Genomic DNA, 10,000 nt, shown 5'->3' with positions numbered 1-10,000 from the left:
AACGTTCTGAAACAAGTAGTAACATTAAAAAACATAAGATGAACGTCCAAATAAAATGTTTCTGTGGAAAAAAAACGTTCCATAAACGATTTATAACATTTTGAGAACATTATTAGATAACTTCCAACAAATGTAACTGAAATAACGTTTTTTCATAACTTTTCACAATACGTGTAAACGTATTGAACTAATTTCACTCTCTGAGGTAAATGAATCTGGACGTGCACTCGCTCCTCCCGCGCGTCACAGTATGGTTCGCGCTCCAGAGATCTGCGCTGCGTCATTTGCGTACGCGTGCCTGCGCATCCCTGTGTGTGTCTATGAGTGTTTGGGCTGCGCAGTTTGCGTAACTGTGCCCGTGTCTACGCACGAGCCTCGGTCACTCGCTCTCCGCAGTTCCGTGCTGGCGCAGCGCGTCCTTCCGCCTGTGCTCGTCCTCGGCCTCGCACACAACAACAAAGTATTAAATTCTGCACTGGCTTTCTGACATTCAACACACACTTTCACAGTGGATCAAAATAGCACAATAAAGGTAAGAAATTTATTTTTGGAGCAGACTGAAGCAGCTGCTGAATTATTGCATAATGTTTTGCGCGGGATGGCGGCGCGCGCCCGGCGCGGGAGTGTTCGTCATGGCCCGCGCAGCTCGCGCCACTAAATTCACCTCAGCGCGCCGCGATCCGTCGAGCTCCCGTTTATCGAGCACATTCCGCTGCTCTCCAGTGCTGATCGGTGCTCTGGGCTTCTCCGGGCTCGTGTAGTGGGAAGGACGGAGGATAGTTAGTCGTTTTTGTTCGTTTTATGTCGGCTGACGATTATTTATGTGCTAATGCTAAGATTAGCTTCCAGTGAAGCAAAACAGACTAGCGCAGAAATGGCAAAAAACGCCGATTCAACTTCAGTTTATTGACCGAGGAAGATATTTAGAGAGAAAACGACAATTTTATTTGATAAAAACACACCTCTTGTGTTTATATGAAGTAGTTTTGGCGTTTGTGGCCCGTGGCAGTCCATTCAGAACAAACCACAAGCATCATGTGTCCATTAAGGTATCAATGATCTTTAACAAACCACGTGAAATGTGTTTAAATGCATTATGTTCTGTTTTCAAATGTGATGTTAATGATTATTTATTAAAATGAGGCGTGACTTCATTCGTTTGTTTTTATCAGACACAAGTTAAATGCTCAAAATTATTTTTCATAGAGAACTTACATAACCTAAACCTAGGCTATATGTGTAAAATATGTTGTGTAAATATATAGCATTAAGTGTATATATTTTAAGTAATTAGCCAAAATAACATGATTGTTGGACATGTTAGTTCCTTGAAACTAAAATTGTATATCAAAAAGGCCAAATGCCAATTAGTTGGTCAGTTTGCTATGTATTAAACTATATATTTTTATGGAATATTGCAGTTTATTAATAAATAATTTATCCATGCTCATAATTTAAGTAAATGTGCCTTGTAATGTTTAATCAAAAGTAACATGTTTACTGGCACGTGGGCAGGGCAACCTGTCATTCACATGAGATTGACCAATAGCAAACCACAACCATCCAATCAAGTCCCGCCCTACATTTGACTCGCCGTTTCCCTCAGATATACGATTAGCACAACTTACGTTTCATGCTGACTTTACTGTAGGTTTGTCACGATACTGGAATGTCCAACTTCGAAACGATACCTTGAAAAATATCGATATTCGATACCACGGGGAAAACTGCCATCGTTGAACTACATTTACAAAAAGTAAACTGTAATAAAATAAGAACAAATAAATAAATGGCAAACGATAGCACAAATAAATACAATAGAATAAAGAGATAAATTACATACGTTTTTTTAAGTGGGTCTTTCAGTATTCAGGTAAGAAATACTACAGAAATTAAAGTAATCAAATGTAAAATAACACTGGATAGTTTTCATTGTACAGATTAATGCTTATAATTGAAGTTACAAAAGATATTCAGTCATGAGCAGCGAGTGATCTTCTCTCTTGTTCTTTGATTAACAGCAGGTTTATTAGTCTGCTGTCACTTTAAGAGCTTATGCACTGATCCAATATACTGTTATGTATGCGTTTTCTCTCAACTATTAAGTTATTACTATTAACTTTTAACCAAAACTGACTGTATTTACCTGAATACGGCGGACAATTTGGCCTAATTTTCTATGTATTTGATCATTAAAGTGCAATAAGCCACGGAAAAGAAGTAAATTTAGTTCTCTCGAGCCGTTTAAGAGGCGGCTTTACGAGAGCGCCACTTCAGTGTTCACGCGCTTTTGAGGTGAGTGCGAAACCTGCGGAGATGACTAAAGTTATGCGCAATACAAGCACGATTTAACCAGAGCGAATGAGAGGAGGCGGCGACCATTTCAGTATCGATACATATCGAAATATCTGTATTTTTAACGTTATTTTAACTTTGTCCCAAAGTTTTAATGTGATTCCATCACTGTATTTGTAAGCTACTCAGTCTCTGTATCAATCAATCTTATTTCTCTCTCTCTTCCCGTAGGATCCCGCTCCAGTATGTCCGAAACTGTGAAGTATGTGGACGATGAGCACAGGACCATCTTTCTGAAGCTACTGAACGAGCAGCGACTGGAAGGAGAGCACTGCGACATCGCGGTCGTGGTGGAGGATGTGAAGTTCAGAGCGCATCGCTGTGTGTTAGCGGCGTGCAGCAACTACTTCAAAAAACTCTTTAAGAAACACGAGGTGGACAGTTCGTCCGTCATCGAGATCGACTTCATCCGCGCGGACATCTTCGAGGAGGTGCTCAATTACATGTACACCGCGAAGATCTCAGTCAAGAAGAAGGACGTGAATCTGATGATGTCCTCCGGACAGATTCTCGGGATACGCTTTCTGGATAAGCTCTGCTCGCAGAAACGCGACATGTCCCCCGACGAGAAAAACAACGATGCTAGGAACGCAAAGTTCCCATATGACATGGTAAAAATGGGGCTTCCGACGGAAGATCCGCCGCTGAACCCGGACGGCGACGTTCAGGTGCTCGGCGACCAAGACGACACGCCGTCAGACGACATCGTCGAGGAAGCGCAGGCCAATCACGACTTAGACAAATCGCCTAATAACGCCTTACGAGTGCAGGAGGCTATCCTGAAAGAGCTAGCGCAGGAAGAGGTGCACAAGGTTAGCTGCTACGACCAAGAAGTGGAAGCTATCGACGCCGAACCGAAAGAATTAGCGGCTCAGACGCTCTCGTTCGCTGATAGCATGGGCGACGTGAAAGACGAGCAACCGCCGGGATGGACGACGGCAACCGCCGACATGAAGTTCGAGTATCTTCTCTACGGCCACCGGGATCAGTTAGCGTGCCACGTGTGCGGGAAAACCTTCATGGACGAGAATCGGCTGCGCAAACACGAGAAGCTTCACTCGGCCGACAGACCGTTCATATGCGAGATCTGCACGAAAGCGTTCACGACGCAAGCTCATTTAAAAGAACACTTGAAGATCCACACGGGCTTCAAACCGTATCGTTGCGACGCTTGCGGGAAGTCGTTCATCCGCGCGCCGGATCTGAAGAAACACGAGCGCGTTCACAGCAACGAGCGGCCGTTCGGGTGCCAGATGTGCGAAAAGGCCTTCAAGCACAAGTCGCATCTGAAGGATCACGAGCGACGGCACCGAGGAGAGAAGCCGTTCGTGTGCAACTCGTGCACGAAGGCCTTCGCTAAAGCGTCCGACCTGAAGAGACACGAGAACAACATGCACAGCGAACGCAAACAGCTGCCCGGCGGCGGATTGCAGAGCGAAACCGAACAGCTGCAAGCCGCGGCGATGGCGGCCGAAGCCGAGCAACAGCTGGAGTCCATCGCGTGCTCGTAACACACTTCAGTCTTACTACTGTTCACACACATTCTTTTCTCTCTCGTTTTAGAATTGTTTCTTTTTATATGTAAATGGTGCGAAACGTTTCTCTCTTACTGTACAGTTCATACCAAATGTATTTGAGTATTTATGGCAGCTGACGGACGATGAATTGTTCGGTGAACCGGACGCGTTAGTGATGTTATTGTGGCGAGAGTGGAGGAGTCGCTCCATCCGTTCCCGTCGGCGAAAGCTGCGGAGATTTACACTTCGAGATATTTTTGCTGTAATAAAAGACTGGTGAATCATTCAACGGTTGTGATGTCATTTCCTGCTGTTTGTCTTTCCCACTGAGACTCGTGATGTGTTGATCGACTAGTCTTTACACGTTATTCTTTAATAGAATAACTTTACACATTCATAAGTCGACACCATTGCTGAGTATTTCCTCCTTAAAACTGCAGTGAACCAAAGACAGTCTCAAACACACGCTTTGAAATCGCTGGTGTTTCTGACGTCACAAACTACCTTGTAACCAATCAGATCAACGTGTGATCGTCAACCAGTGGATCTCTGAGCTGGCTGAGTGAGTGGAGGCGGGGCTTATTTGCATATTCATAGAACCGTGCATACTAAATGAGGCAAGGGTGTCGAGTTACAGTCACGATATTATAAGGCATGAAGAATTTTTTTTCAAGGAAGAAAATGTTTAAATGTGTCATTTTGGTGATCAAAGATGAGTTTTAAGGGATACAGTTATTGATTACAGGGGGAGGTTAACGCTTTAGCCCGTAACTGGAGACTCTTTCTGTTGAGGGAATATCTGGGAATTTTAAAGGAACTGTATGTAAGATTGTGGCCAAAACTGGTACTGCAATCACTTTCAAATGACTGTAGAGCGGTGTATCCCCTCCCCCTCCCCCCTGACTCCAGGTTGTCAGATAGGCTGGTATTTTTTATCCGACACGTCTGTAGCTGCAGCTGTGGTAACTAGTGTAGAGCTGGCAACCCGGATGCCGAAACACTACTGACTTCGTGATTGGTAGATAGGTGGAGGGTGGAGCTTCAGGCCAAAACACAACATGACAGCATCAACATCAGTTGAGGGCTGCAACTTCACTTTTAAATGACAATATCCTGGCCGGACTACTGTTGTCAGTGATATAAGTATTTGAAATGAACATGATTTCTTAATGTCTAGTGACATATCAGGGCCATTTTATGATTCATTGAAATACATTTCTTACATACGGTTCCTTTAAAATAGTGTTTTACAGGACTGGAAAAGTCATGCGACTTAAATACTAATTATTAATATCTGTAATTGTATTTTCACTATATAAATGTCACAAGCTGCCATTCAAAATCCGTTGTTGATATCAAAAATTGATTTCTTACTAGTTGAAATTCCAATTTCACATATCAGAAATACAATTCTTACTTTTTTTTTATATCAATAATTATGTTTACTAGTGTAAATGTCTGTTCTTGATATCAACAATTGAATTGCTAATAGAACATTTTTCATTTTTGATATCAATAATTTTAGTTTCACTAGTGATAATGTTAATTTCTGATATCATGAATGTGATTATTACTACTAAGAAAGCCATTTTAGATTTCTGAAATTAATCTCCTAGGGCCAGTGGTTCAAAAAGTTTAATCTGGATCGGAGTGATCTGGATTTGGAAATCCCATGTTTTGCTCTCCAGGATCAGGCAATCCATCATCTTACTTTTGTGCCGGTTTTTCAAAGCAAAATTGGATAGGATCACCCTGACCTGGATGTAAACTTTTTCCGATTCCCAAATCTGGATTACTGGTGCTCTACGGAACCCCCAAAGGGACATGTCACGTAAAAAATATGAGATGGGGGGAAAGAAAAGTTCTCTCAGAGAAGTTTCGTATAGCTTTCACCAAAAAACGTTGTGTTCGCTTGCAAAGATCTTTTGACTGGTTGATCTCTTATGATTGTGCCAATGTAGTTTAGAAACAGTGATAAAACACTTTGAATTAAATATAATATGATTTTTACAGCTGTTTGGGGATTATTTAATGGCGCCAAAATCTCTTGTTTACTTTACAGTATAGGCCACCGACAGGCTTAACATGTAGCCTAATGTCTACTTCTAATCTATTACTTTAACAGTTAAGCTAATCAAAAGCTAAATAAAAATATAAGTGTGTGTGTGTGTGTGTGTGTGTGTGTGTGTGTGTATTACATGATACAAATGTTGTATTTTTGACCAATTTTAAAGTTTTACTACATTTTCTTCCTGGAATCCACCTTGAAATCCTACCCCCTGTTAGGATCAGGATAATCCTGTTTTTTGGATCAAAGTTATCCAAATCCTACTGAAAAGTTTTGAACAACACAAACTGAAGGTTTGATCCAGATTAAACTAGGATTGGATTCCGTGATCTGATTTCAGATTCCTTCTTTCCCTTTTGAACAACACATTTTCAAGATTTGATCCCTTCCGATCATCTTACCTTTGAACAACTGGCCCTGATTATTAATATCAGAAATACATTTTCAGACATCAGAAATAACAAAGTGTAACATGTTGAAATACATTTACAGATATCAAGAATTAACATTTCAACTAATGACAACGGAATTCTTGATATCAGGAATTTATATTTTTACTAGTAACAAAGTAGCCTTTTTATTGATATAGAAATGTATGGTTTTTACCAGCAGAATTGCATTTCTGAACTTGTCAACAATTTAATTTGAACGGCAGCTTATATGGTGACATTTAACTAGTGAAAATACAATAACGGATCAAGAATTATAGTTTTTACCAGTTGAAATTTAATTAATGATATCAACGATTCGTTTTTTTGCGACAGATGACGTCATTGTTATTAAAGAATTCACAATTTTACTAGTGGAAATGTAATTCCTGATATCAATTAATATCCTAGGAATGAATAAAAGTCAAAACTGCTTGCCATATAAATCACCCTGTAAAGATATATTCCTTCCAAACAACTAAACAAATGCACTGGGAGTTGACCGATCCCAGTGTTGGGGCTCCGGGGATCATGAGGAAAGACTCGTGCACGTGTGGTTTGCTCCAGAAGGTGGCGCTGTGGCTGATTTTGCGCACTTGATTAGAAGAGGAACTTAAAAACTTTCAGGTGTGACAGGTGACATGCATTCTGATGCCGCTGCGAAGTCTTCTCAGGTACACAGAGCTTTATCAGATCACTAATGTTCGACTCGAGTCTGTGTGTGAATGTGACTAAACTCGATTAACTCAATCCGAATTAAAGCGGGTCATTAGTAATACTTGTGACGCACGCGGTTAATTAGACTCTGATCTGCTGTCTTTACAGTGACTAGTGCAGAAAACACTGGACCAACTTTACAGGATGAAACTGGAAAAGGAGGGACATGAGAAGAGCAGTAAGAAACACGAGAGAAGGTCAGGATTCTGGCGATGTTTACGTTATAAAAACGTTACATTTGAATATAAATGTTCACGAACGTTCCATTTCGTCATTTTGCAGACATTATGTGACAGAATGTTCAGAGAACATTCAAATGTAACAAGTTTGACATTTAAAATAAGAACGTCAAACTAAAACGTTTCATGAACGATGTATGAATAATGTTTTTGTTGTTACGTTTTGAGAACATTATTGAAGACCAGATAACTGTAAGGTGAGACACCCCAGGTGAACAGGGTAATAGAATAACTGATACATGTCACCATACTTCACCAGTTGATTGATTTCATTAATAATTGCAACAAAAACTAATTGTATTACAAGTTTTCTGAAATATTGTTTAAATATGCAAATTAGCCGGTATCTAATTAAATATGCACTAATTTGCATAATTGTATAGAGCAAAAAATCTGAACATTGGATGAAGACCATTATTTAAATTTTTTATATATATATTAGAGTCAAAGGATATCTCTATTTATCAGTGCACAAATCAGAAAATACTGTCAACAGCCAAAAATAAATACATTTTTGCCATTTGTTTAGGATTAAAATGTATAAAATCCGGAAAATTATATACAAACAAACCCCTCTGTAAAAACATTCAGAATATAGATAAGAATAAAACTGTAAAGTTTGGTGTATTCAGTATGTAAGTGTTACTGAAGTGGAGATTTCAGGCTCAATGTAGGAGGAAAAACTCATTTTGAGAAAACACCCTGTAAAGATATACTGTAACTGACATCTACAGACGCACACAGATCAAGTGCAATAAAAAAACACTTCATGAAAAGCCCCAAATCTCCAACTTGTCAGATGCCTGAAACAACCGTGGTTTAGCCTGTAGTGTCTCTCCTTAAACGAGCTAACGCTTCTATTAATGCTTCATAACTGAAAGAACGTTCCCTGTTATCTGGAACGGCATCATGTGAGATGAACAGGGATATTGCAGGTTTATTTAACCCGGCTTTCTTGCATGTGTCAGTGAGAAGAAGTCCAAGCATTCCTCTAAAGACAGAGGAAAAGACTCGGAGCTGAACGGCAAACACAAGCATTCCTCGAAGGTAAAGCATCATGACAGAAGGGCGTTAAATAATGATGCATGTGTGTCTGAAGTGTGGTGTCATTTCAAGAAGAAACCGTCAGACTCCGGGGAATGTCAGCAGGAGTCGGGAGTCTCCAGGTGTGTCTTCAGCTCTAATCATAATAATGATGATTATAATAATAATGTAATGCATGAAGTTCTGTCACTCACTCATGTTCATCTGTTTTAGCAGCGGAGTTAAAGATGAAGCTGGAGATGCTGACATGGATGTGGTGAGCATCGTTTAAACATATATCCATGAAGGATCTTTAATAACATCCATTGCATAAAAGCAAAAGAAAAAAATGCATGAACGGTTACTCAAAGGTTACTCAAAGGTTACTCAAAGGTTACTCGAAGGTTACTCGAAGGTTCTTTAGGGAGCTGAAAAACTTCTATTGCATCACTGAAAAAAAAACAAAAAAAAACTTTAAAGTCCCCCTGTGGTGAGAATCCAGCGTTTAATGTAGTTTATGTGTCTATGTGGAGTTATTAATCTGCTTTAAGACAAACCATGTGTAGATTCATAAGTCGACAGCATTGCTGAGTATTTCCTCCTTAAACCTGCAGTGAACCAAAGACAGTCTCAAACACACGCTTTGAAATCGCTGGTGTTTCTGACGTCACAAACTACCTTGTAACCAATCAGATCAACGTGTGATCGTCAACCAGTGGATCTCTGAGCTGAGTGAGTGAGTGGAGGCGGGGTGAATTTGCATATTCATAGAACCGCGCATACTAAATGAGGCGAGGTGTCGAGTTACAGTCAAGATATTTTAAGGCGTGAAAAAAAAAAACATTTAAAGGGAAAAAAACATTTAAATATGTACTTTTGGTGATCAGAGAGGAGTTTTACTGGATGAAGTGATTAACTACAGGGGAACTTTAAGAGCAAACATATTCTCGAGATCGAAACTGAGGTTTTTGTCATGTTTAATTGTGCGTGTTATTTTGCAGGATGCAACAGCAGATCCGGATGAAAGGCAAGAGATCTCAGTGTCACTTCTTGTGATTGATTGATTGTGTAACTTTCTAAAGCGAGTATGAGTTTAATAAAGCCGGTTGTGTTTGTGTGACGCGTCAGAACTCGACATGATGGACTGAAGAAATCCAGCCCGCCCGACGACAGCGGACAGAAGGTATTCTGACTCAGGATTTGCTCTTGTTTCCAGGTTTTATTATTTAAACGCTTCCGTTTGATTCTCAGATTCGATCAAAAAGCTGCAAGGAGCGTCTCAACCATAAAGAGAAGAAAGACCTGAACCATGTGGAGGAAAACCTCAGAAAGGAGAGGAATAAAGACTCACATCAGGTGTGTGTATAACAGGGTTCACACGAGCTGCTTAAAGTGCCTGACGTACTGAAGTTGACGTTTAAATGTAAGTCCTGGAAAACCCTTGAAAACAGCCGTATTTATGAAGAGCGCTTCAGATGTGCAACATCCAACATTCGACATCCGACATCCGACATCCGACATCTGACATCCGACATCCGACATCCAACATCCAACATCCGACATCCGACATCCGACATCCGACATCCAACATCCGACATCCGACATCCGACATCCAACATTCGACATCCAACATCCGACATCCGACATCCGACA

General features: G+C 40.5%; 3 protein-coding genes across 6 annotated transcripts in view; 2 read left to right on the top strand and 1 right to left on the bottom strand.

The window, feature by feature from the left end:
* Nucleotides 1–10,000, bottom strand: part of twsg1b (twisted gastrulation BMP signaling modulator 1b) — a 297,020-nt gene that overhangs the window by 40,671 nt on the left and 246,349 nt on the right. The window lies entirely within an intron of this gene.
* On the top strand, nt 379–4,161 carry zbtb14 (zinc finger and BTB domain containing 14). Of its 2 annotated transcripts, none has more exons than XM_082184765.1 (2): nt 379–532; nt 2,527–4,161. In XM_082184765.1, the coding sequence occupies exon 2, from the start codon at nt 2,541–2,543 to the stop codon at nt 3,864–3,866; it is 1,326 nt and encodes a 441-aa protein (XP_082040891.1). In that variant the 5' UTR covers nt 379–532; nt 2,527–2,540; the 3' UTR covers nt 3,867–4,161. The 2 variants fall into 2 exon arrangements, with proteins under 2 accessions (XP_082040891.1, XP_082040890.1); XM_082184764.1 differs by lacking the exon at nt 379–532 and adding an exon at nt 613–1,049.
* Nucleotides 7,053–10,000, top strand: part of top1mt (DNA topoisomerase I mitochondrial) — a 25,966-nt gene continuing 23,018 nt past the window's right edge. The window contains exons 1-7 of one of the 3 annotated variants that reach the window (XM_082184739.1): nt 7,053–7,282; nt 8,293–8,371; nt 8,441–8,490; nt 8,585–8,624; nt 9,349–9,374; nt 9,476–9,530; nt 9,599–9,703. In XM_082184739.1, coding sequence (XP_082040865.1) covers nt 7,230–7,282; nt 8,293–8,371; nt 8,441–8,490; nt 8,585–8,624; nt 9,349–9,374; nt 9,476–9,530; nt 9,599–9,703 — 408 coding nt within the window. In that variant the 5' untranslated portion in view covers nt 7,053–7,229. Of the gene's footprint in view, nt 7,283–8,292; nt 8,372–8,440; nt 8,491–8,581; nt 8,625–9,348; nt 9,375–9,475; nt 9,531–9,598; nt 9,704–10,000 lie in introns of all 3 variants that reach the window. The other 2 variants (XM_082184737.1, XM_082184738.1) reach the window with 2 other exon arrangements.

This window comes from Leuciscus leuciscus (assembly GCF_965113295.1).
Source record: "Leuciscus leuciscus genome assembly, chromosome: 11".
In the NCBI taxonomy this organism is placed as follows: Eukaryota; Metazoa; Chordata; class Actinopteri; order Cypriniformes; family Leuciscidae; genus Leuciscus; species Leuciscus leuciscus.
This window is presented reverse-complemented; position numbering and strand designations above follow the sequence as displayed.

Bases quoted from the DNA above. Each gene is read 5' to 3' on its own strand.
- zbtb14 (XM_082184765.1), top strand. From the start codon at position 2,541: ATGTCCGAAACTGTGAAGTATGTGGACGATGAGCACAGGACCATCTTT.